The sequence below is a fragment of the Callithrix jacchus genome, chromosome 10 (assembly GCF_049354715.1).
Source record: "Callithrix jacchus isolate 240 chromosome 10, calJac240_pri, whole genome shotgun sequence".
Classification (NCBI taxonomy): Eukaryota; Metazoa; Chordata; class Mammalia; order Primates; family Cebidae; genus Callithrix; species Callithrix jacchus.
The window spans coordinates 12,837,429-12,862,140 of record NC_133511.1 but is presented as its reverse complement, the minus strand read 5'-3'; the positions used below and the strand labels follow the sequence as shown (position 1 = coordinate 12,862,140).

Genomic DNA, 24,712 nt, shown 5'->3' with positions numbered 1-24,712 from the left:
TTTGCTAGGGCTGGCTGAAACAACTGGTGTAAATTGAGCGGGGTAAAGAGAAATTCCTTGTCTCACAGCTCCCAAAGTTCGGAGTCCAGGATCAAAGTGCCCCCAGGGTCATGCTCCCTCAGAAGGTACTGTGGGAGTACCGTCCCAGGCTTCTCTTCTAGTTTCTGGGAGTTCCTTGAATTGTGGTAGCAAAACTCTGACCTCCAAGTGTGTCTGTCTACAAATTTTCCCTTTCAGAAGGACACTGGTCATGCTGGATAGGGCTGACCCTATTCCAGTATGACTTCGTCTTAACTAATTATATCTGTAATGACCCTGTTACCAAGTAAGGTCACATTCTGAGGTACTAGGGATTAGGACTTCAGCATAGGAATTTTGAGAGGACACAATTCAACCCATATAATGTAGGAAAGTGATTAATTATCCAGTTGGACAGTGAGTGATCAGAAAATCTAATTCACTGTTAGCTTTGGGAGGGCAATGAGTCCTTCCTTCCTTCTCTTCCTTCCTTTCCTTCCTTTCCTTCTTTTCCTTCCCTTCATTCCCTTCTCCCCCTTCCCTCCCTTCCTCCCTCCCCCTCTTTCTTTCTGACAAAGTCTCACTCTGTTGCCCAGGTTGGAGGGTAGTGGCACGATCTCAGCTCACTGCAACCTCTGCCTCCAGGGTTCAAGAAATTCTGCCTGCCTCAGCCTCCCGAGTAGCTGGGATTACAGGTGTGTGCCACCATGCTCGGCTAATTTTTTATATTTTTATTTTTTTTCTTTTTTTTTGAGACAGAGTTTCGCTCGTTACCCAGGCTGGAGTGCAATGGCGCGATCTCGGCTCACTGCAACCTCTGCCTCCTGGGTTCAGGCAATTCTCCCGCCTCAGCCTCCCGAGCAGCTGGGACTACAGGCAGGTGCCACCATGCCCAGCTAATTTTTTGTATTTTTAGTAGAGATGGGGCATGTTTGCCAGGTTGATCTCGAACTCCTGACCTCTGGTGATCCACCTACCTCAGCCTCCCAAAGTGTTGGGATTACAGGCATGAGCCACTGCACCCGGCCAAGTTATCCCTTTTCCTGAGCATTTCAAACCACCTGCCTCCCCAGACCATCCTTTGGGAAACAATATGGGGATTCGAGATCTGGGTTCAAATTCTGGCTCTGACACTTAAGAGCTGAGAGCTGTAGGCTTTGGCACAAATTGTTTAACATCTCTGAACATCTGTTTCCTTCTTTGTAAAATGAAGGTAATAACATCTACCCTAGAGTTTTGTAGTGGAGATTACATGAGATAACATGAATAAATAAGGTCATAGCCTATGACACAGAGAGGCAAGCAGCACTCATGAATTCACTTTCCCCATCTTTCCTGCTCCCCCTTGAACCCTGCACTTCTCACAAAGAAAGACCCCTGAAAATCAAGTCACTGTATTTTACTTTTAATTATACTGCTGAGATTTTCTAAACACAAATACAAGGCAACATCAACATCAGCTCAGATTGCTGGGCCCTTACAGCATAAATAGTTATTTTAATACAATTAGCTTTTAGTGGCATTGGAAGACAAGTTTAATGATTTTCATTTTCCACCCAAGAGTGCTCTCATTCATGACCCCCGATGTCTGTTCCATATAGTATGAAAGACAAACACCTTCTTTTTGCCCTTAGTTTTCTTAGGCCTTCTGTTTAATAATCAACCAGGCCAGGGAGACACAAAAATGAAACCCGAACAAGCAGACCGGAGATGAAAAGATAAAGCAAGACACAGAACAACAACAAAAATCACTCTCTTCTTCCTTCACTTCCCTCCCTTCCCTCCCAAAGACCAATGCCTCAACGTGATTCTCCATAGCCTTTTGACCTTTGGATATCTTTTTAAATAGTGAGGACATAAGCCTGCATTTTTTGTATCTTCTTAACATCTAGCCAGTGCATTTCCATTTTTCCTTGCTTTCTCGCTCACTGTCAGGTCCTTGTCACTTTCACTGCACACTGCCTTTGCAGAAAAAAAAAAAAAACATAGGTATGACCAAAAGACAGTGATCCTATTTTAAGAGTGGGTAGAATTTTAATGGTAGAAAGAAATTGCCAAAAATCAAATCAAGAACAAACTGCTGTGAGCCCTCCTGGGAAGAGGTCGGGGTTTGGGGTCCGTGGATCTGGTATGAGGCCTGGAACCCTCTTTCTTTATTAGCCATGGAGCGCTGGGCATGTCGTCTGATCTCAGCTTGCTCTTCCATGAAAGGGCAATGCTAGCAATCTCCCTTCCCTAGTTTCAGGCTGCTATGAATTCTCAATAATCTGGCAATGCTTAAATGAATTGAAAAGCACCACAGAAATATAAATATAATTTGTAAAAAAGGTAGCTTTGATCTACAAAAGAGGTGTAGGAATTGAGATACATGAAAATGAAGATGCTTGGAAATCAAAAGGGTTCTGGATGTGTTATTTCGTGTCTTTTAAAAGAAAGAACCAATCAAACAAATGAAACACAGCTATAAAAAATATCTTCCAATTTTGGGAGGCCAAAGCAGGCAGATCACTTGAGTTCAGGAGTTTGAGACCAGCCTGACCAACAGGACAAAACCCTGTCTTTACTAAAAGTACAAAAATTAGCCGAGCATGTGGCAGGCGCCTGTCATCTCAGCTATTCGGGACGCTGAAGCAGGAGAATGGCTTGAACCCAGGAGGCCGAGGTTGCAGTGAGCTGAGATCGCACCACTGCACTCTAGCCTGGGTGACAGAGCAAGACTCCCATCCAACTTTGAAAAAGCAATGCAAGATTACCAAGACCAATGTCTTCATAGAACCAACTGCCGTCTTACACCCAAGAGCGTAAACAAAAATCAAGGAATTGATGACAAGTGAAAATATGTATTATCTCTTCCCCTATGTGAGGTACAGCTCAAACTCTATTTTTGAGGAGCTGCCACAGGGTCAGGAGAAGGCAAATCACAGTTTATCTTCTAGCTTTTTCTAAGCAAACATCTTTTCTCTCGGCATTATTAATGTGGAGCCAATCTGCAGTACTGATTTTACACTGGGGAGAGTTCAACCCTAATTGTTCTACCAATAAAGGCAAGTTGAAATGATCTAGCATCATAACATGGGCAAACAGGTCTGTCTAGCTGCCCATTAAACCACATAAGCAATTGTCCCAGGTTTCTGTTTTTGGGATATGGTTGCTATTAGCTAAGTCAATTTTGTCCTGGGTCCCCAAACTGGCTGTTACTTCTACAAAGCAACCTGGAGATGTGCAGAAAACAAAGACACACACAGACACACAGACACACAGACACACACACACACACACACACACAGAAAGAGGGGGAGAGGAAGACAGAGGATCTTCTTTCTCCTCTTTAGTAGGCACACATTTACATTCTGCCTCCATGTTCATGCAATAAAGGCCTCTTTAGTCCTGTAACAACCCCGTTAGAAAGCTTATGCTTAATCACACAGTTAAGGTTTTTCTGTAGCATTGGTTGCCTGGCCTCCCCCACATCTGGATTCCCAGCTCCCCCACCCCACACAAGCTAAACATTTCCCATTGATTAAAAAATGCTGTTCGTGCAACTTCACTATCATCTGTGGTTAAATATAATTAACTCAGCATTTCAACAAAAGAAACTGGATCAAATTGCTCTGCAATTTTTGGTAAGAAACGGAATTTCTTCCTACTGTGTACAGATTAAACCAGGAGCAGCAGGACAGATCTGAGAAGTTAATAACACATCTCAAACCGAAGTGGAAGAAAGTACATTAATTACCAGGTAATGGATATGAACCCTGCAACGAACTACAATTACACGTGCGTAAGTGATGCAGGGTGTAAACCAATCTTGGAGGGCGCACGCTGCCCTTCTTTTTTCATAAGGCACGTTACATAGAAATGTGTTGAACTTCAGAACCGAACTAGTCACGACTGTGCAAGCTAGCAGGGAGGCTGCCATGACCAGACAGCGACCATCCATCATCTCCCTTGGAGTAACAGTTGTGAGCTGGAATTCCAAACCGATGTTTACAAAAGCAGTAAAAGTGAGTTGGGCAAAAACAAAAACAAAAACAGAAACAAACAAAAAAACAAAATGAAAAACAAGACATCAAGTTCAAATAGGACCGAGACCATAAGATTTCAGTTCTCAGAATCCAGACAGATGATGCACTGTGCGTGTAGCATCTTTCCACAAGGCAACATTTTTCAAGGACCATCCTTCAAATGGATCTGAATTAACTCAATTATCCAGCCTAACCCAGGAGAGGCATTACCTTGTCTGAGTCAATTCTAAATGCAATTTGGAATTCAATTCCAATTCCTTTTAGATGCAGAAAAATGTGTACTGTGAAATTCTGGCTTCAGAATCCCGTCACACCCTAGCATTCAAACAGTTTCCAAAGAAGTTATAGGACAGGTATGTGAAGATGTGGATCAACTTTTTGGGGAGAGAAGGGAAAACCAAGCTGTTGGACAAAAACAACAAAAATACACACCCCATGTCTCATGCTATTATGAAGTCACAGCAAACTGGTCACAGTTTTCCATTCTAGAAAAGTCTGCTTGTCAACCTGGCGAAGTCCCAGGAATTAAGTGTCCGATCACATTTTGAGCTGAGTTCTGTGAATCACATGATGAGAATACATACAACGCGAGCTCCAGCCTGGAGTAGGACCTGGCTTCTCCCCACAGGGAGCTTCCTGCAGACTTCTCCACGCCACTAACTCAACCCCAATAGGCCCACATACAGAGTATGGAATTGAAGATTTTGAGTGATGGCTTAATGCTTGAATGCTAAGTCAGAGTTTGGTGGTTTTTTTAAATTAAAAAAAAAACAAAAAACCATTTTGCCATTCAGAAACAGTGGCCAGCTGCCCCTAGAGTAAATGGCGCCCGTCTTCACAGGAAGGCCTGTGGAGACGTGGCCTGAGTCCCTGTGGGTGATCCAAGTCAGTACCACATGAGGCTTTGGGCAGCAGATTCTGGAAGGTGGTTCCCTCATGGCACCCCAGGCTGTAGGGCTCTATAACACTGCTGGCAAACCATTCAGCTTCTTTACACTGGCAGATCTGTGTTGCTTGACAGCTCCTCTGATTAGGGAAGGATCCAGACTGCATACTTTGTAGTCAGTATAGTGAGAGTGGCATGTTCTGTGTGTTCGTCAACATGTTTATCAATACAGCAGCTCTCTTTAAATGCAGGGAAAATTCATTACACCAAGTTCCAAAGAGCCAGAAATCAAATTTTTGGGGGCTTAATGAAGGGGTGAACCAGTGAGTAATTCTATAAGAAGTTAGTTTTAAATATGAAATTTGACCTAACCCAGCTGAATTTGTGATTACTAAAAAGTGCTTAAAATATTTTTGGATTTCATTTTTTGGCTATGTAGAAATATGCATTGTGAAGTTCATATACACTAGACAGAATAGAGCCAGCTGTTTTTTTTTTTGTTTTTGCATCCCAGTGACGCCTGACAGAGTGTCCCAATGACACCCAATACTTGCCTGACAGAGAGCTCTGGATTTCTTTCTATGACAAGTTATCTGTCGTGAACTGAGGATCTGAAAGGCTCCCTCATGATCTAACAAAGTCATTATTTGTTATGGTCACTTAGCAATGTATGGGCATGATAACATTTCCCACCAATATTTTATTATTCCTTGTATTTTGCTATGTCCTATCATATTCATATCACATCAATCTTAAAACAATCTGTGCTTTAAGTAAAATGCAACTATTTTACGGGTGAGGAAACTGAGGCTGAGAAAGGTGAAAATGACTCGCCCAAGGTCATATAGTTATTCCACTGGATTTGTAATGATACAGCAATGCCTCTGGCTGGCTCACTGAAGAGAAGACAGGCAGCATCCATGGGTGGGTTCTTTATTACTGTGTCTTACTAAGATTTTCAGGGACCCTAATCTGCAAATCCCTTTCGCAGATCTTGCCCCTAGCAACTGTGCTGTAGGGCATTAGGGCCATGGCTGAGATCCAGCCCTGCGCCCCTCCTCTGTCTTCCTGCTGCTGCCCTTTTGCTATTTTTCTGATCATTATCACCTTTCCCAGGGAGAAGGAGGGAAATAAAAACAGGCATGGAAAGAAATCAGTCAATTTTGCTACTTAGGAGCAAGAGAAACAGGGGAACAGGTGAGAAGCCAAGAGAGCCAATGGTAGTCTTCTCCACACTGCAGCTGGGCTACCACAGAGGAGTCCAGACAACGAGGGCCTTCCCCTACCAGAAAAACCCGAGGTTTCTTCACTCAGGGGTGGATGATAGGCCCTTAAGGGTGCAGAAAACATTCCACTCTCATAATGGTCCCATCGGGTGAGGGGAGGCAAAGGCTACAAGGACCCCAGCTACAACCAGATGTCTCAAAGGTTTAAACTGCAAATCTCGAACCTGCTTTTAAAATGAACTACAGGTCCTGACTTAATCTGAGAAGCGGACATTCTTAGTACTTCCCATTCTCTGCTTGTACGACAAGCAGAAGGCCTGAGGCTGAATCAAAACGGACTGAGTGAGTCTACTCCAAGCCCAAAGACCACAGCTGAGATTCTGGATCTTAGCTCTAACGGGGCTTTAGAAATTATCTTTTTGAACAGGTGTATCCTTTCAAAGGCCAATGACTTTCCCAAATCCACCTAAGTGGACAGAGGTGGTTTTGCTTAAATTTCCTTTTCTTTCTAAGTCACTTTCCACCTTGTGGAGGGTCCTGAGTGACGGAAAGGCGAGTTCCACATGCTGCAGGCTATTTCACAGCCGCCTTTGTCTAGCTTCTGTTCTCTCCGCAGACACATTTCCACTGCCATGCTGGGCGCTTGCTGCCAATGAGCAGACAGTGGGTCCCTGTGATGTTGTGACAAAATCAGAAACATAAATTTGATTTTTGACCCCTGTTGCTGACACACAGCTCCTACTGTCTTGGAATTTCCAGGATAGGAGAGTCTTTTGTTCTAATTAGTTGACTTTTGGTGTGCTCCTGGCTGGGCTTGGTCACCAGGAAGACCAAATCATGATTAGAAGGTTGGAGCATTCAACCCAGCTCTACACCCTCTGAGAAGGGCAGAGGGATTAGAGACTGAGTTTATAATGGATCCCTGCCTATGTGATGAAGCCTCCATAAAAATCCCTGAAGTGTCAGGTTCGGAGGGTTTCTGGGCTGCTGACCAGGCAAAGGTTCTGGGAGGACTGTGCACCCAGAGAAGGTATGGAAGCTCCGCACCTCTTCCCACACATCTTGCCCTGGGTACCTTTTCACCTGGTTGTTCATCTGTATCCTTTGTAATATCCTTATTCTTTATCGTAAACCAGTAATATAAATTCATGTTTCCCTGAGATCTGCGAGCCATCCTAGAAAACCATGGAACCCAAGGAGGGGCTTGTGGGAACTCTGATTAATGTCTGGAGGGTTAGAAGCAAAGGTCACAACCTGGGACTGCCACTGAAATGTGAAGTGAGACAGTCTCGTGGGACTGAGCCCTTAGCCTGTGGGATCTCACCCTAACTCCGTAGACAGTGTCAGAAATGAATTAAATTATAGAACACCTTGTTGGTGTTCACTGGAGAATTGCTTGGTGTGTAGGAATGCCCCTGCCCCAACATTTCATGTCAGAAGTCAAGTATTAAGAGTGAGTATGGGTGTTGTAGGAGAAAATAGTCAGTTTGTGTTTCTTACCATGCAGTCCTCTTCTCTACCCTTGGTTCAGAGTGCAGTGCTAAGTATAGACTGCAGAGCATGTACCCAGAGGCATCTGATCTACCTGAAAAGACATCTGCATATGGGAAGGGAGGAGTGCTTCATCCAACCTTGAGAGACAGCGGGGTAGCTCGGCAATCCAATTCAGTGGCCATCTGGGAACATGCCAGTGGGGAGGGTCCTACAGTTGTCTCTTCTCATGGCACCCTGCACCTCCCTTGTGAAATTTCTCCCAACACTTGCTCACTCACGTCTTCTCCCCTTTACTGCATCACATCTAGGGTGACGAGGCCAGCTCTGATTTGCCCAGCCCGGCACTCCCGGCACTTGGCATCGCACCTGGACACGTGACTTTAGGGTAATTGAACCCTGACACTTTCTTCCTTCAGTCTTAGCCAGGTCTGAGCAAAACGTTTCCTCAACGCCATTCTAGATGTTCATTTCTTATCCAACAAGCAGAACATTCATCAACATATAGTTTTCCCTCTTGGCAGACAGCAAAAGGCACTCCCTACTGCCCTCTCTGGGACAAGGCTGGACACATCCCTTCCTTTTAGCGCGCCACTCACCAGAGAGATGCCTCGTCCCTGACAAATTACTTTCCAAGACACTCTTGACAATTCCCAGGAGAAGAACCTCAGCCCCTCAGACCTAGCTCTGAACTCTCTGGCTTTGAGGACCAGTTCAATAGCCAAAACCACAGAGGTCAGAACCGTGACATCCTGTTCCCCTGGGTGAAGAAAAAGGTTCTTATTACAACAAAGGCATTAAATCTGCCTGGCTGACCTGGCTGCTGAGCCAATACTGATGCAAAACAGCAGCATGAGTGGTTTTTTTTCAGACTTTTTCAGCACTTTTGTGGTATTTATTTTACAGTCAGAAAAAGATATGCCACAGAGTAAGAAAATTACAACCCTGACTCCAATCCCCAAAGGCCTTCTCTGCCTTTGTTTGGAAGGCAAAGAAGACATCGTCTCTTCAGCAGAATAAGGTCAGCAGGGTTTGAGGTTGCTGGATGAGGCTGCACTTGGGTTCTCCCAAACTTGCTTTCTTCCAAGACAGTGGTTCCTCACCCTGGCTGCATGGGGAGCTTGAAAAAGACCTGTCTGCGCCCTACCTGTGACTAGGGGAATTTGAGTGTGTGGGCATGGGGAGGGCATTAGTAATTGTAAAGAGTACAGGTGATTTTCCCAGGCAACCCAAGCTGAGAGCCTCTTTCCCAGAGAGCCAAGGGAATGAACTGTACGTCCATTTCGAATTCCCATGTGGACTGTGTGCTCGGGTGGCCGCTAGGGTGGCGTGTTGAATCATTAATGAGATCGAGTCTCCACTGCCTGTCTTGTGCTCTGCCCGCTGAGAATATGCCCCGTGACTGTAACAACAAAGGAAGAACAAACAGGGCAGAATCCAATAACATTCCTGGTGGAGACAAACATATAGAGTACCACATTCATTTTTTCTTTTTCCATCACGTCACCGCTATCCCTCCACAGTAATTCATATTTATCTCACGGAAGCCATTAAAACAATTTTTTTAACTGTTATTTGTTCTAGAAGAGTGACATCATGGGCTGGCTTTCCATGTCATTTAGAAAATAAAAATAGATTTTTCCATTTTCATTTCCAGTAGTAGTTATTAGGCCAGAAACAAGCGCAGCAAAAACAATCTCTAAGATAACATCAGGCGCCCTGGTCTCCTGGCTTCTGTGTTAGCAGCCAGCAAGGGTGGCTTCATTATGCACGGGCCCCTGCTCCTACACTACGCCTAAGTCAGGATTCATTTTTCATTTTTGTAACAAATAAATGACAAGACAAAGAATATGCCTCCAATGACTGGAAACCAAAAAGACAAAGGGGTTGCTATAATATCATGTTTTGATATTTTTAGCTCTGTGTGCAAAGGCTAAATGACAGTAGGCCCCTGGCCTATTCCTGTAGCAATTGCCCGTAACACACTATAACCATTTCAGGCTGCTCCTCCTCCCGAGGAAGACAACTCAAAATTACAGATTGCACAGAAATCAAACCCCATAATTGCTTGTTGCTTGTTTTTTTTTTTTTTTTTTTTTCTGAAATGATCCTGACTTCCTAGCATAACACCCTTGAATTCTGAAAATATCTCGAACAGCAGTTCACCTGGCACATAGGCAAGATTTCACATTGTTCGCAGGAAGCTATCCAAGCCAAGGTTTCAGGGAAAAAAAAAAAATCAGTTCAGGGGATGGACAAAAATGACCAGCTGCTCCCTGGCATAGAAGGCTCTGCAGAAGCCCAGCCTACTCTGTGGGGCCCAAGTGCAGTGCTTCTCCACCTTCTTTTCTCTCTCAGTTCTGCTGCAAGCCACTGGAAACCTACATGCTCCAGGATCTGCTGAATGATGGGCAAGGGGGGTGGGTGGGGAGCCAAATCAACATGAGTGTCTTTTCTTTTTTTTTTGAGACGGAGTTTCGCTCTTGTTACCCAGGTTGGAGTGCAATGGCGCGATCTCGACTCACCGCAACCTCCGCCCCCTGGGTTCAGGCAATTCTCCTGCCTCAGCCTCCTGAGTAGCTGGGATTACAGGCACACGCCACCGTGCCCAGCTAATTTTTTGTAATTTTTAGTAGAGACGGGGTTTCACCATGTTGACCAGGATGGTCTTGATCTCTTGACCTCGTGATCCACCCACCTCAGCCTCCCAAAGTGCTGGGATTACAGGCTTGAGCCACCGCGCCCGGCCACTAGTTTCTTTAACTACATCCTCATGCTTAACAGGAAACATGGTGACTTTCTTTACTAGCATGACATACTGACCACACTCAACAGGCAGAGGGATTTCATGTGTGTTTATCTATGATAAAGGCACTAAATATTTTTATAAGAGCTGTAACCTGATTACAAGATTGATTAGTCTCAGGAATAAACTGTCCAAAGATGAGAACAGTATCAAGATAAGGGAGCCCATGTATTTTTGATAACTCAGTAATCGCATAATCGACAGGAAGAATACACGACAGCAGCTTCTTGTGAACACCTGGAACTCTTTTGTTGGCACAGGATTTGGCAATAACAAGGAGAAAAACAAAAGAATTCCAAGTCCAAAGTCTGATATGCACCAATTTAAAAATACTAAGTAGATGTACGGGGCAGAATGAAACATTCTGAAGTAAGAAGTAAAACATTCTGAAATAAGATTTTTTAAAAAATCTACAAAGAAACTCCCTGTAGTTTACAATTTTCACTTTATAAAATGAAAGTAATCATCTCTTGGGGGGGCTATTTTGATTTCCTGCTCTCTTTTCTCCTTGGCAGCAGAGATTTTCATTTTTTTTTCTAAAACGGATGTTCTGTGTGGATCACGATCATGTGTAATTCAGTATTGTTGTCCCGCAACTCTCTTCTCTGTGAGATGGCAGCGAAGACAGAGCCCACTTCCCACGTATTCCTGTGATGGAGCTTGCACAAACACATCCATAGGGAGTGGGAGTTGTGCTTCTCAATGGACAAGAAGATACAGTTTAATTTAAACTCTCAAAACAGCCCTACAGGAACTATCAGGGAACAGACAAGGCCCAGACAGAATTTATGGCTGACTTAACCTTGTAAAAATTCCCTGGGCCAGCAGAGTCCAGCGAGCTTGGGCTTCATTGTAGAGTCTGTGGTGATTTCCTTCCAGAAACGGCACTCTATAAGCAGAGCCCTCAGTGACCCTCTTTGTTTGGAACTGGTACAGCCATCTGCGACTGCAAAAGCAATCATTTTAAGTGCTCATGACGAACACCTAGGGCAACCACTGGCGCAATAACACAGGCAGTTTCCAACGCGAAAGTGCTGAATGCCAAGTGGGTTTCAGGCTTCATATTGGCTGCCACTGACAAAAAGTAAAATCAGTTCAGGGGAAGAAATGCTCTGGAGTTTCTCTTCATTGAAGATCAATAACTGGGTTGTGTCTGATTCTTTCATAATCCCTGCAATACTCTGCAGTTCCAAGTTCATTCCCATCATGCATGATTTGGGATTTTGTACCAGTGCCAGGAAAATTGGGCAACATAAAAGGGTCCCTCGGACTTCCTTGCTTTTGGAACAGTCCCATGGAAACTGGGGCAGTTGGTAACCTGGAGCGAAGCAGAACTAAAGAGGAGGTACAATCTCATTCTCTGAAACACCATTTAGCTCCATGATTGCATTCATGCTGTCAGCTCCAATGTGGTGAGAGATTGTCCAAGGCTGCGTTCCTAAGCTTGGTGTTCAAAGGCTGCCTTAGGAAGCTCAGCGGGGCCTGCCCCATGTGTGACCTCAGGCGCTGATAGGAATAACATCAGCTGCAAACCAGCCTTCTTGCTGGCCATGGTCGCTCCAGGCGTGGGGCGCTCATAGTTAGTCCACATGGTGTTAGCAGACACACACGAAACCTAGTTTCAGGCACAATGGGAAGGAAGGAACTACACACAATAATGAATATTGAGTAATGGATACATACAGTAATGAACTGACTTCTGCCAGGGAGTCTTTAAGCAATATTTTACAAATCAAATCGCTAGAAGCTGCAGCTAGATTTTTCACTTTTAAAATGCATTTAAACAATTCTCTTTCTAATACATATTTACCTATGCAGAAAAAGTCTGAGAGGCCACACCACAGACTTCTTTATTTTCTTCCCAACATCTAGTGAGTTTCACCCAGATGTGCAGTGAATTCTCAGAGCAGCAGTTTTGAGGGAGATGGGTGAATTGAAAATGGAGACTTACTTGCCCCGTAAACATTTCTGCAGTTCTGGATATCAACTAAGTATCTAGTATTATTTTATTGAGAACAGATGCTTATACACAAAAAAGTGAATTATTAGAATACATAGATGTCTCTTTTAAGAAATAGATAAAATTTAAATACATAAAACACAGATTGTTTCTCCTAATTATAAACTGCAATATTTCTGACCATCAAATTTGAGAAACTTGATGAATGTAAGTTTTTAAAAATCATCTTTTTACCTTTTACAAATAAGCTATTGATTATGTTAGACAATCTTGTGGAACTCTCAGGGGCATCAGTGTGTAATTCAGAAAGATTAAATACATCACTCTACTCTAAAAGGGTCTACACTGTATCCAAAAAACCCCATCTTGAGTCAAAGAAGATGCTGAGTTTCATGTTTCACTTGGTAGCATTGGTCTCTAGAGATAACTATTGTTAGACATAGTGTGTTGTTATTTATTATTAAAGAAGCATGCCTGAAATATAAAACTTGATGTTTTAGATAAACACAGCTATTAAGATGTCTACTGTTTTGGGTGATGATATTTGTCTTCATAATTCAATTGAGCAAAAATATGCCCTCCTAAGCCAACCTAACGGAATAAATAGGAGAGGCTCTTATCTGCTTCATTCATCCAATGTTCACTGAACTGCATGTCTACTATACATCTTGGCAAAACATATTAATTAATGAGAAGGAATAATATATCTGAGCTGTGCCCCTTGGTGAGCTATAATTTGGCTTGCAAAACCAACAACTTAAGGAGAAAGTTTTAAAAAGCAACCAGGACAATATGCAATGCGCAAGGATTGCCTTATTACGGTTGTAACAAAGATGGAGGGACAAGGGGAGAGAAGACGAGAAAGGTGGGAACAATCATGAGAACATACACATCTTAAAATTCTGTGTGACCAAAGGGGAAGGGAGAATAGAGCACTTCTGCTGTGCACTGAAGTACAATAGTCTCTGGGGGAAAAAATTTTACAACTGTGTTGTGAGCTCAACTAGCCACGGTTTTCATGGATCTGCATTTTTTCGTGAAATAACTACTGACAGAGTTATCCAGACTTGGGCCTCTGGAAGGCATTTTCCCAAAAATGAATGAAGCAAACCTGTCATTTTAAGGAAACAACTTGGTAGTATTTGTGGCTAACAATAAAATTCAAGCTTTCAAGTGAAAAATTGCTTCTTGGAAACTCTGTATCTACCAACGTGAGTTTAGCAATTTTCCAATACTTAAAGATTTGTCTGATGAAATTGTGGTGATACCAATGTATATAATTTTAAAATATTATATATATTATTATTGTCAACACTGCATAATTCAGTGAACCAGTATTTTCTAAATGACCAATAGATGATTACAGATTCCACGTTGTAACCAACTTTTAATAAATTTCTGCTTGTCAAATTTTGGTATAGTATTAGAGAATACCCACAATTATCTTTGAAGTCTACCAAAACACTCCTCCTTGCATATCTGTGTGAGGCTGGATTTTCTTCATACATTTCCGTTGAAGGGTATTCAACAGATTGAATGCAGAAGAAGATATGAGAATCAGTTGTCTTTTATTGAGGCAGATATTAAAATGATTTGCAAAAATGAAAAAAGTGCCTCTTGATATTTTTTGTTTTGAAAAATGTAGCGGTTTTTTCATAAAATATGTTATTTGTGATAACATATTTATTACTGCTATTTTAAGTGAGTTAATAAATATTTAATCTTTTCAGTTTTTCCATAATTATTGATTCAGAGAGTCAACATGACTAAAAGATCTTTGGGGTCCTCAGTAGTGTTTAGGAGTATAGAGGAGCCTGCACCAAAAATACTTAGAGCTAATGATCTAGATGGTGATTTAAAAAAAGGTCTAACTTCCAAACAACATAATACCATTTTCTGACTAGTAAGTGTATTATGTACCAAGAAAGTACGAAAAAAGAGGACAGAAGATTGCACTGGCAACTGCTCCAAACAGAACCAATACAACAAAAAGTTGTTGTTTATTTGGTTTGTTTGGCATGAAAATAAACTTTGAACATTTTCCAATTGCGTGTGGGTATCTGCTCAGCAGTGAGGTTCTAATGAACTAAATTTCAAATGCCCTCGGTACTCTCTCTAGTCTTTTGAGCCACTCATTTCTCTGTTGGACCCAACGGTGCAAATGACATGCTGTATGCCTTAGCTTTCTAAGCAGAACACGCCAGGGGGTCTTTGTGTGTTTTTTGTTTGTTCTCCTGCTTAGGGAATCATCTCTTGTCTTTAAGTCTTCATTGCTTCTCTCTAGGATGACCTTGCAATATATATTCCCAACTGAGTGACAAGAGGTATAATTGAAATAACTATGCTGGAACAACATGTGTAAACCATGACCGTCCTGGGCAACACAGGACATTCAACCACCCAATTTCTTCCCGGGCTATCACCTCCAGGTCTAACTAGTGCCCCTTCCATTCCCTAAAGCATCTACTCCAAGCCTTCCACGTGGAGATCCCTACCTTCTCCTTTAAGAAGAATGTTGAAGACCAGCAGCCTGCTGTGTTTCTCCATCTCAACATTTCCCTCTTTGCTCATATACTCCTCCTTCTCTGTCATCTAAGAGGAATAAGGGTACAAGGCTGTGGTCTTCCTTGATCACAGCTCTATCCAACAAGTAGCTCTTTACTGTTTTCCTTATTTTCTCCTTCCTCTGAGCCACAAAAATTCTAATCTTTCTGCAAAGTCTTCCCTAGACATCAAGATTATTGCTTTCTCTTTTCTTTTCACTATCTCTACTTGCTTCCTGCCCACTTCACGACAAATCTCTATTTCTGAGGGCCTTTCTCACGCCGCCCTTTTAACATAGCTGTCTCCAAAGCCCTCTGCTTGGCCCTCCTGTCATCTCTTCCTACTAGTTCTTCGTTGGCATTATGTTCCTCTGTTATAGTGTGTCATTCACACAACTAACTTAGGGTCACTAACTCCCAATATGTATTTCTAGTACGCACCTCTCTGTCTTTTGGGCACCATTTTAATTTCCATCTGTGTTTTGTACATCTTATCTGAATGAGCTGCTACCACCTGAAACTCAACATGCTCCACAGAGAACCCAGCATCTCCCTCGATCCTCACTCCCAAGCCTCTATCCTCTCAAGTTCTCTCCTGTTAATGTCTTCCTCTTAGTAAGTCTCAACATTTCAGTTATCTTTTGTTCTTCTGCTTTCATTTCCCCATATACATGTTTCTCCCAGTTATCGAGTCCTGCTGACTTTCATTATAAACTCTAAGATATGTTCCACACCCGCCGCTCTTCCCTTTCCCAGGGCCACTTTCCAATTTCAGGCTGGTGTGTCATTTTCTCAAATTCCACAATCGGTGTTGTAACTGGTCTGCTCGCCTCCTCTGTCCCTCCACCAATCTTTCTTACACATCTTTGCCATGGTGTGACTCTGATCCTGAATGTGTAGACAGAGGAGTCTTCAGAGAACTCAGAGCAAGGTGAGGGCTGAAGGGAGGAGAGTAGAGGAATGGAAAGGAGAGAACCAAGAGAACATATGCCAGACACCCAAGGAACAGAGAGCATGAAGGAGGTGGTCAAACAGAAAAGGACAGTAAGGAAGTAAAACATTTTGAGAATGAAGAACAGGACATATAATTGGGCAACTAAAGACCACTGGGCCCTTGCAGAAAGAAGCTTCAGTTCATTAGTGTGGGTGGAGGGTGCAGGAGCAGCCTTGAAGCTCCTCAATTTCCTGTGACTGTCACTTGTATTCTACCTTAGCAACTCCTTACCTAGGAGGCATTCTAAGACTTTTTTTTTTGAGATGGAGTCTCACTCTGTCACCCAGGAGTGCAGTGGCATGATCTCGGCTCACTACAACCTCCACCTCCCGGGTTCAAGCGACTCACCTGTCTCAGCCTCCTGAGTAGCTGGGATTACAGGTACTCACCACCACACCTGACTAACTTTTGTATTTTTAGTAGAGAGGGGGTTTCACTATGTTGGCCAGGCTGGTCTTGAACTCTTGACCTCATGTGATCTGCCCACCTTGGCATCCCAAAGTGCTGGGATTACAGCATGAGCCACCATGCCCAGCCAAGCTGTTCTGTTTTTAAAAATTAAAATTCTAGTAGACAACCCTCTAATGACCATTTCCAATCTTTCTGGTTCCTCTCCTTCCTCACTGCCCACGCACTTGTTCTTTTATGTTATGAAGCCATCCAGTGTCATCCTTTCTGGGGTCTGCTTGGCTGCATCTCTTTGTTCTATGCCCTCAAACCCCTAGTCTACCACTTCACTTCCTGTGCTCGTAGCATCCTTTGCTCTCTCACCTGCTTTTCGTTACACCACAGCTTCCCAGCCAAGCCCAAAGGCTCTCAGGGAAATGGGGCTTGCTGCAGGAAATCCCCATCCCTGGGTGTCTATAACACACGGTCTCCAGTGTCCAGCAGACCCCCAGTGTCATTCAGAGGTCCTCCTCTAGCTGCACCTTCTTCTCTCTCTCATTCCCTTAGAGGCCAGCTTAAACTATCAGTATCATCCTCGCGACCTTACAATTCTGCCCCATCTCACAGCAGATGCCTTCTTCCTTTATTAAGAAAGTGAGGTGACCAGGTATGAACTTCAGCTGAAGGGTTCAGGGGGAACCGTTCAGTCTTAATTAAAACATTTAACTCTGTGTGTTCTTGTGTGGGAGGTGGGTGTAGCTATAGATGCTGGTACCCGAATATGAATATGGATATGCATGTGTGTGTATCCATGCTCACAGCCTAAGTCAACACAATTTTTAGGTCCCTCAAATGCCATTCATTGCATTCTCTAATGCATTACCTCATTTAATCCCTTTCACATACTTCTTTTGCTATTTCAGAAAAAGGGGCTTTTCTTTGCATCTGCTTATTTCCCAAAAGACCTCTCTGCCTCTTTCTTCTAACTTCATTCTCTCCACCAGCTCCTGTGCCTTCGCATGTCAGCATGTTCAAGTCTCACATTTTGAAAACCCCACATCTGTCCCCAACCACCAGTCTTCTCCATATAGCCCTCAAAATTCTTATTTAACTGCCAAACTTTTGAACTAGTAATCACTGTTAGTTATCGCCAATTTCTCACCTCTTATTTGCTCCTCATCCCACCAGAAACTGCATCATTCTATTAAAGTTATGACGAGTATCACTCCATTGGCTGGAATTATCTGAGGACCTATTCTGTGCATTGCAATTGTGCCAGGTGTCCTGCATTTATTCTCTTATGCAGTTCTTCTTGTTATATTCCCTACCAGTAATTGTTAAGGCTGAAAGCCAACTCAGAACATGGCTATCTGTGTTTTGTTCAGATATGCATTCCCAGGTCCAAGCACATAGTAGAAGCTCAATAAATATTTGTTCAATCAATGACTAAATAAATAACCAAGCAATGCCTTAAGTTCAATCCTTCCATCCCCATTCAATAAGTGAGAAAAGTAGAATTCAGTGTGGTTACACACTTCCTTAATGTGTCACACAGGAAGCATAGTTAGAGAGGCTGGATTCAAATCTAGAAAAGATGATCCAACCTGTGAGCTTTCCACTTTCTCTGTGATCCTTTTCCTTTCATTACGCTCACTGCCACCTGTACACACGAGACACACGCCCAGATTTACATATCTAACCCAGGCCTTTCTTCTTAGCCCCAGATTCAGAGATCTAACTGTTCGTTTTAAATTTCCACCTGAAAGTTCATCTCTAACAAAACTCATTATTTTCCCACACAAACCAGTTCTTTCATTCATATGCTTGAAAGTGTCGGCATCTATCCACATATCCAAGCCAGAATTTCTCTCTCTCCCCTATCAATCTCTCTCTCTCTCTGCCCGCCTCAATCCCAGTAACAACCATCAATTCTCTCTAAACATCTCCTCTATCTATCCTTTCCTTTAAATCACAGATATTGCAGCTGGATGCGGTGGCTCATGCCTGTGATCCCAGCACTTTGGGAGGTCGAGGAGAGCAGATCACAAGGTCAGAAGTTTGAGACCAGCCTGGCCAACATAGTGAAAACCTGTCCCTACTAAAAATGCAAAATTTAGCTGGATGTGGGTGTGGATGTCTGTAGTGCCAGCTACTTGGGAGGCTGAGGCTAAATAATGGCTTGAACCCCGGAGGCAGAGGTTGTGGTGAGCTGAGATTGTGCCACTGCACTGCAGACTGGGCTACAGAGAGAGACTCTTTTTTAAAAAAAAAAACAAAAAACAAAACTCAGAGACATTTCGGCAGTTTAGGCTTATATAAACCTCACCTGAACTTCCAGCAATTGAATCTGTCTGGCTCAACCCTCTACAATTCATTCTCCTCACTTACATCAGAGTCATCTTTATAAAGCATGAAGATGAGGATAATGTCACTGCCTTTCGTCACACTTAGCAGTGACTTGCTATCCCAGCCAATGGGATAGTTGAGTAAATGCTCTTAATGGGGCGTGCAAAGACCTCTAGAGTTTCATCCTGCCTATGTTCCCAATCTCCACTCCAGTCACACTCCAGTCCTCCTTACAAACTTCTACACACACTGCAAACTCCACTCTCTCCAACAAAGTTTTTCTTGACCCTTAACACTCCTCTTTGGAGCTTCTACTGCACATTATGGTTTCTATAAAGGATATGCAACTCTGCGTGCCAAATATTTGTGTACTTGCTTGTTTACATTCAAGTTCCTTGAAGGAAGGACCAAATTTTTAACCTTTTTATGTTCAGCACCCAGAACAACAGTCAGCAATTATTGTTCAATATAGTTTTGTTGATTAAATGAATAAGTAACAGTTACGCATGCTCCATGTTCCTATATCTGAGCCAATTTCATAAAGAGCATGAATAAAAGCAAAATCAACGTGGCTAAGGATGGGCCTAGTCCATAAAGAGCAAAAGCATGTAAAGGTAGTACTTGCCTGCCAAGGCAAAGCACTCTGAAGGAGAACATGTTGGCAATATGCATTTTTTAAAGCACCACATGGATATTTCTAGAGCATTTTACACTGATTTGTTTCATAAGTTGGCTTGGAAAGAGAAGTTGCCAAGGAGATTGTGGCAGTTGTAGCTTCCGCTTGTTAAAAGAAATGGAAGCCATAACACCCAAAGCAGAAATGCACAGATGCAGGACAGTGGAAACGTAGCCCATCCACGGCAAGACTTCTGCAGCCTTTACACCTGGGTTCTGTTGGCAGAGGCAGGGCCTCACTGTGACACCTCACATATGGGGTACATCAAAGAAGTAAGACCAGAGCCGTGATGCTGAAGTTCCGATAGCAACTCTGCAGCACCCCGGATTCACACGAGAGATGCCTCCCTAAAACTCATTAAAAAGAATTCTTAAATTTTTGGATGCTTTCAATCATTTCTTATATTTTTCTGGAACCCACTGCAAAGGTACATTTAAATGACCCATTCAAGGGTGTGTCACAGCCATGTTTTACATACTTAGAGATGATCAAATGCCCAGTGCTCCTCTTCCATCCCCTTCCCCTCCCACCCCCAAGCCTGCAGTTCTCCTGGGGGATCTTTCTGCTCTGTGGTTGACTCCTGCATCCATTTCTATCCTTCCCAAGTCAGCTGCTGAGCCCAGCAGATTGGCAAACTGATGGGATTTAGCACTCACTACACTGGGAATAAGAACAGACCACTATAACCGATGAGTGACAAAGCTCAGAGAACTGAAGGCTAAGGCCTGCTGGCATGGGCCTAGCTCTGCTGGCAAAACCTTGCCCCTGCATGAAAAGCTTTCCATGAGCGCTGATGACAGAAGTGGAAGGTCAAGAAAGAAGAGACAGCAGGCCAGGCGCAGTGGCTCACATCAGTAACCCCAGCACTTTGGGAGGCCAACGTGGGTGGATCACGAGGGCAAGAGATCAAGACCATCCTGGCCAACATGGTGAAACCTTGTCTCTACTAAAAATACAAAAATTAGCTGGGCATGGTGGCACACTCTTGTAATCCCAGCTACTTGGGAGGCTGAGGCAGGAGAATTGCTTGAACCCAGGAGGTGGAGGTTGCAGTGAGCCGAGATCGTGCCATTGTACTCCAGCCTGGGCAACAAGAGCAAAAAAAGATACAGTTGCAGATTCCTTTTTTCCTATCATTTCAACTTGATGCAATAGTGAGTGGAATGCTGAGCTCTCAGAATGTGTGCACCAATCAGGAAGTTCTAAGGCTTTTTCTGCACAATGCCAAACCTGCCTTAAAAGTGAAAAATTCATCGAATTTGTCAAGTAGGGGAATGTCTCCCGACCATATCCAGTTGACTAGTCACTTTCAGCCTCCCCAGTAGTGAGTATATTTTCACTTACAGCCAACACTTTCAGGATCACGAAGATGGTCAGTTCGGTTTGGCCATACTTTCTCTCTCAAGCTCCAATATGTGCTGCCTGACTGGGTTGTGGCTTTTGAAAATTGACAAGGGTCCCACAGCTACATTCTCTCTTTTACAACAGATTTTCTATCCAGACTCTGTATTTCTTTCCATTTGTTTGCCGCTGGCATTTTTCAAGTTAGGGCCATTCCCCTTGTCCATTTAGGATTCAGGTATTTGATTTAAGGGCCAGAGGCCTGACAGCTTCATTACTCTCAGGCTTGTCATCTCAGAATGTCAGCGTAGCTCATGAGGTCCCACTGAGGAGCACCAGCACCATTACCTGGCTTTGTACAATTTTGTGCTCAATACTGCTTTGTCTCACTGGCCATATCCTGCTTCTACTACGTATTAGATCAAGGTCACATCCATTAGCCAGGCATTCAAGGTCTTCATGCTTTAACTGACCATACCTCAACTATCTGGGCTTCCTCTCCTATAATGCCTAATGTGAACAATCAGGATGAGGTTTTGATCGTTCCGTCCTCCTCGCCCAATTCATCCTTCCCCTTCTTTCTTGTCTGATGATATTCTGTCCTGAATCCACTCAAACTCTTCCCAAATCCCGCTTCCTTCACAAGGTCTCCTGAGACTGCTTCAGTTTCCAGAGCACGATCCCTCTCTCTCTCTCTCTCTCTCTCTCATTCTCTCTCTCTTTCCATGCCCCTGCAATAAAAACTGTCCAACAGTTTGGGAACAGAAAGAACATACGCCATCTTTTATGAACTCTAACTGGCTGATGTCGGTTTGTCCTGCCTCTCCAAATGATTTCCAAGCTTCTTAATGGCAAGGAAAGGGTCCTATGCTATTGACTTCTCCCAGTGCCTATATTGGTGCTGGTGTGAAATGAAATGAAAGATTCTTAATAAAGACTTGTTACGTTGAATCAAATAGAGCAACTTGGATGAAAAATGACATTCTCAACAGGAAATCCCAAGTGAGCAGGCTGGTGTCACAGCTCAGAGAGGCATGCACATGAACCCGAGGGACTCAGGCAGTTTCCATGCAGACAGGACCACAATCACCCCTTTGCCACAAACCATTCCTTTACCTCAGCCAAATGAACTAATTCTGAATCATTTTAAACTAGAATGTATGGATCAATCAATTTTGTCCAAAAAGAACATTTATATTGCTTGATATATTAATTAATACTCTTTATCACTCAAAGATAAATTCACCAAAATTGGTCTTTCCTAAAACAGTGATTTACCTTTATTTTTTTGCAATTGATTTTTACCACAGAAATGTTTATTTTTTTATTTTAAATTAAGCAGACCTTGTAATGACTTCCCTTTCAGTTCTAAACTAGCTGGACAAATGGAGTACATTGCTGCCTTGATTGTTCCCCCCACCGCCCACTTTTTGATCATTTTCATCCTCTTAAATTCTAACTTTTAGGCAAATGACTCCAAAATATATGCTTCCCAGTTCTACCTTTCTTCTGAGAGTCAATCCCATATCTGCTATGAGAATATCTCTTTTTCAAGTAAAATGCAGTAAAAGAAGTCCACAACTCTGTATTCCAAAATTCTATTTGCAAGGCTATTTGAAATTTATAATGCATTTTCCATAGAAACTGCATTATAAATAGTAATTCAGTTTGTTCTCTGGCTAGGAAACAAAGTTTAGCTAATCCATCTGCAATGAAAAGTACCAGCAAGCAATATGGTAACAGTATGAGTAATTAAATGAAACAGTAAAAAGTGAACGGAAAAAAATGTTTCTCCTAGTTGTTCATAATTAAAGAAAAACACTTTTATTTAGAGACAGACAGAGAAATAGCAATTGTGGAGATCCTGAGGACTTCTTCTAGTCACTGGGACCCAGTTCTAAATCTTGCAAGTTTTACACCTACCTCCCCAGTTCAGCTACCAGCCTTTCTGATCCTTCCTTCATCTTATTTCTTCCATTTATCTACTCTTCCACTTCCTCTGCCCCATCCTCAGCCAGACATTATCTTCCCTTATATGGATTATTATGATGGTTTCCCAGTGGCTGTTTTGAATCCAATCTCTTCCTTATACCACTACTCATGTGGCACTCTGATGAATCCCTCAATGTATGTTTCCTCTTGGCATGGTTCTCATCAGCAGGATGTCATGTGCCCATTGCATCAGTAAGGCACAGCCCTAGCTGACCTTTGCTGTGGGAATGTGTACCCTTGTCTTGGAGTAAAGCCCCCAGACTGGCAGGTCCCACCAGGGTCCAGCAGAGGTACTGGCTCCTATCCTAAGTCATCCAGGCACCTCCAAATGACTTTCAGGATTCTTGGTCTGAAGGAAGCATAGGCAATTTGTTCCCTTTGAAAGTCTCCGACTAGTTGGTCTGGTCTTGAAGACCAGAAAGTAATGTTCCACTTTGGTTACTGCAGGATCCTTTTAGAGAGAGGCTGAAATGCTGGAGCTCTCAGCCCAAGGAGGAGAGTGGGGAGGTGAAATGGTCACTCACTGGCTTCTCTTTTATCTTGCTGCCCACTGACCCCTCTGAGAAGAGTGAAAAGCCCCATTCATATGGCTGTGCAGAGAAGGGAGTGGAGGAGCCCTTGCCTTGGAGCAAAGCAGCTTTCCTGAGACTTGGAAGAGTCTTCACTGTGAACAAAAGGGACAATAGATCTTGCCACTCAAAACTGCTGCAGGAATCAGTGAGCAGGTTTGAAGGTACCTATGGTGATAACCTGATAAAAAACATTCATACATTTATGCATCAATTCAATCTAAGATAAGGAGACATAGTACTAAAGCTTTGGGTCAGAGCCTTTGAATCCTTACCTAACTTCAGCAAAAATTTTCACTTGGAAGAATGCCCACTTCCTCACCTTGGGGCTGGAATTCAAGCAGAATCTTGTTGGTGTTCTACCCTTCCTTCTGCCTCACTAAGAGAATTACTAATTTACAATCAGATCCAAAAAATATACAGAAATGAAGAGGACAGAAAAATCCAAATGTATGGAGTTTGAACTGGTTAATCTAAAAAAAAAAAGCCCAGCAAACAAAAAATGACCCAGCCAGAACTGGCCCAGATGACTGATCTGGCCGGGTGGGAGCAGGGCGATGGCCTGTGATCATGGCAATGTAAACATGCTAATCCTGGGAAAGGAAAGCAGAGATGGAGGTGGCCTCTGGGAGCTACGCCTGCACGTCGTCCGAACTGCCCCAGTCCAGATGGCCAGGAAAGTGAAAGGAGGGGAGAGAGTTTATCTGCTTCCATTCTCTGTGTGGTACTCACAGTAATATGTGTTTTAGGATTAATTGTAGGGAGCATGATATTTGTAGAGCATTCACCCATTTTTAAAGTGTTTTCACATGCAGTATTTTATAAAATTCTAACAACGGGCACAGGTATGATTGTATTATTCCCACTTTGCAGAATATGGAGCCTAGAGTAGTGGCCACAGACAGACCACTTATATCATCTGAACCATGCGTTTTTCGTTGTCATAATGTGGATGATAAGACTTGCCTGACTCTATGAAACTGTAAATGGCATAGTTTTAAATGTTATAGAAATGGCATCATGTAAATTCCTGGCCAGCGTCATTCTCACCATATAGCATCTGGCACTGAGGTGATGTCCAGTAAATGATGTGTCCTATCTGGCTCTGTTACATATTCGTAGAGGAGTTGTTCCTGTTCCAAGCTTCCGGGGTTGTTCGGAAACTATGGGAGATGGCTGGAAACAAAGACTGTAATTGCAATCTGAGTTTCTGAATCTCCCATTAGCAGAGTCGTCCCACCTACTGTGCTGAGAGGTGACCTCATTAGAGAAGAGGAACCATCAGTGGAAAACTCAAAGCCTCCAGAACCCTCTGGCAGTTGAGCGTGTGCTTGGGGAAAGCTTCCAGCAGCTGTCGCTGACAATGGGCTTCTGTCCCCCACTCCTGCAAAGGCCTTTGCTCCTCCCATGAGCTAGCCGTTTTTGTTTTGTTTTATCCTCAAGCAAGATGGC

At 43.2% G+C, this 24,712-nt stretch overlaps 1 protein-coding gene across 50 annotated transcripts in view; it reads right to left on the bottom strand.

Annotated features, from left to right (window-relative positions):
• The window catches only part of NCAM1 (neural cell adhesion molecule 1), a 315,714-nt gene that overhangs the window by 100,285 nt on the left and 190,717 nt on the right, over nt 1-24,712 (bottom strand). For 25 of the 50 annotated variants that reach the window (XM_054241572.2, XM_035264531.3, XM_054241573.2 and 22 more), the window contains exon 1: nt 14,908-15,019. The exons of 24 other annotated variants lie outside the window; for them this stretch is intronic. In XM_054241572.2, coding sequence (XP_054097547.2) covers nt 14,908-15,004 — 97 coding nt within the window. In that variant the 5' untranslated portion in view covers nt 15,005-15,019. Of the gene's footprint in view, nt 1-14,907; nt 15,020-24,712 lie in introns of those variants that run through there. One more of the 50 variants, XM_054241571.2, reaches the window with a different exon arrangement.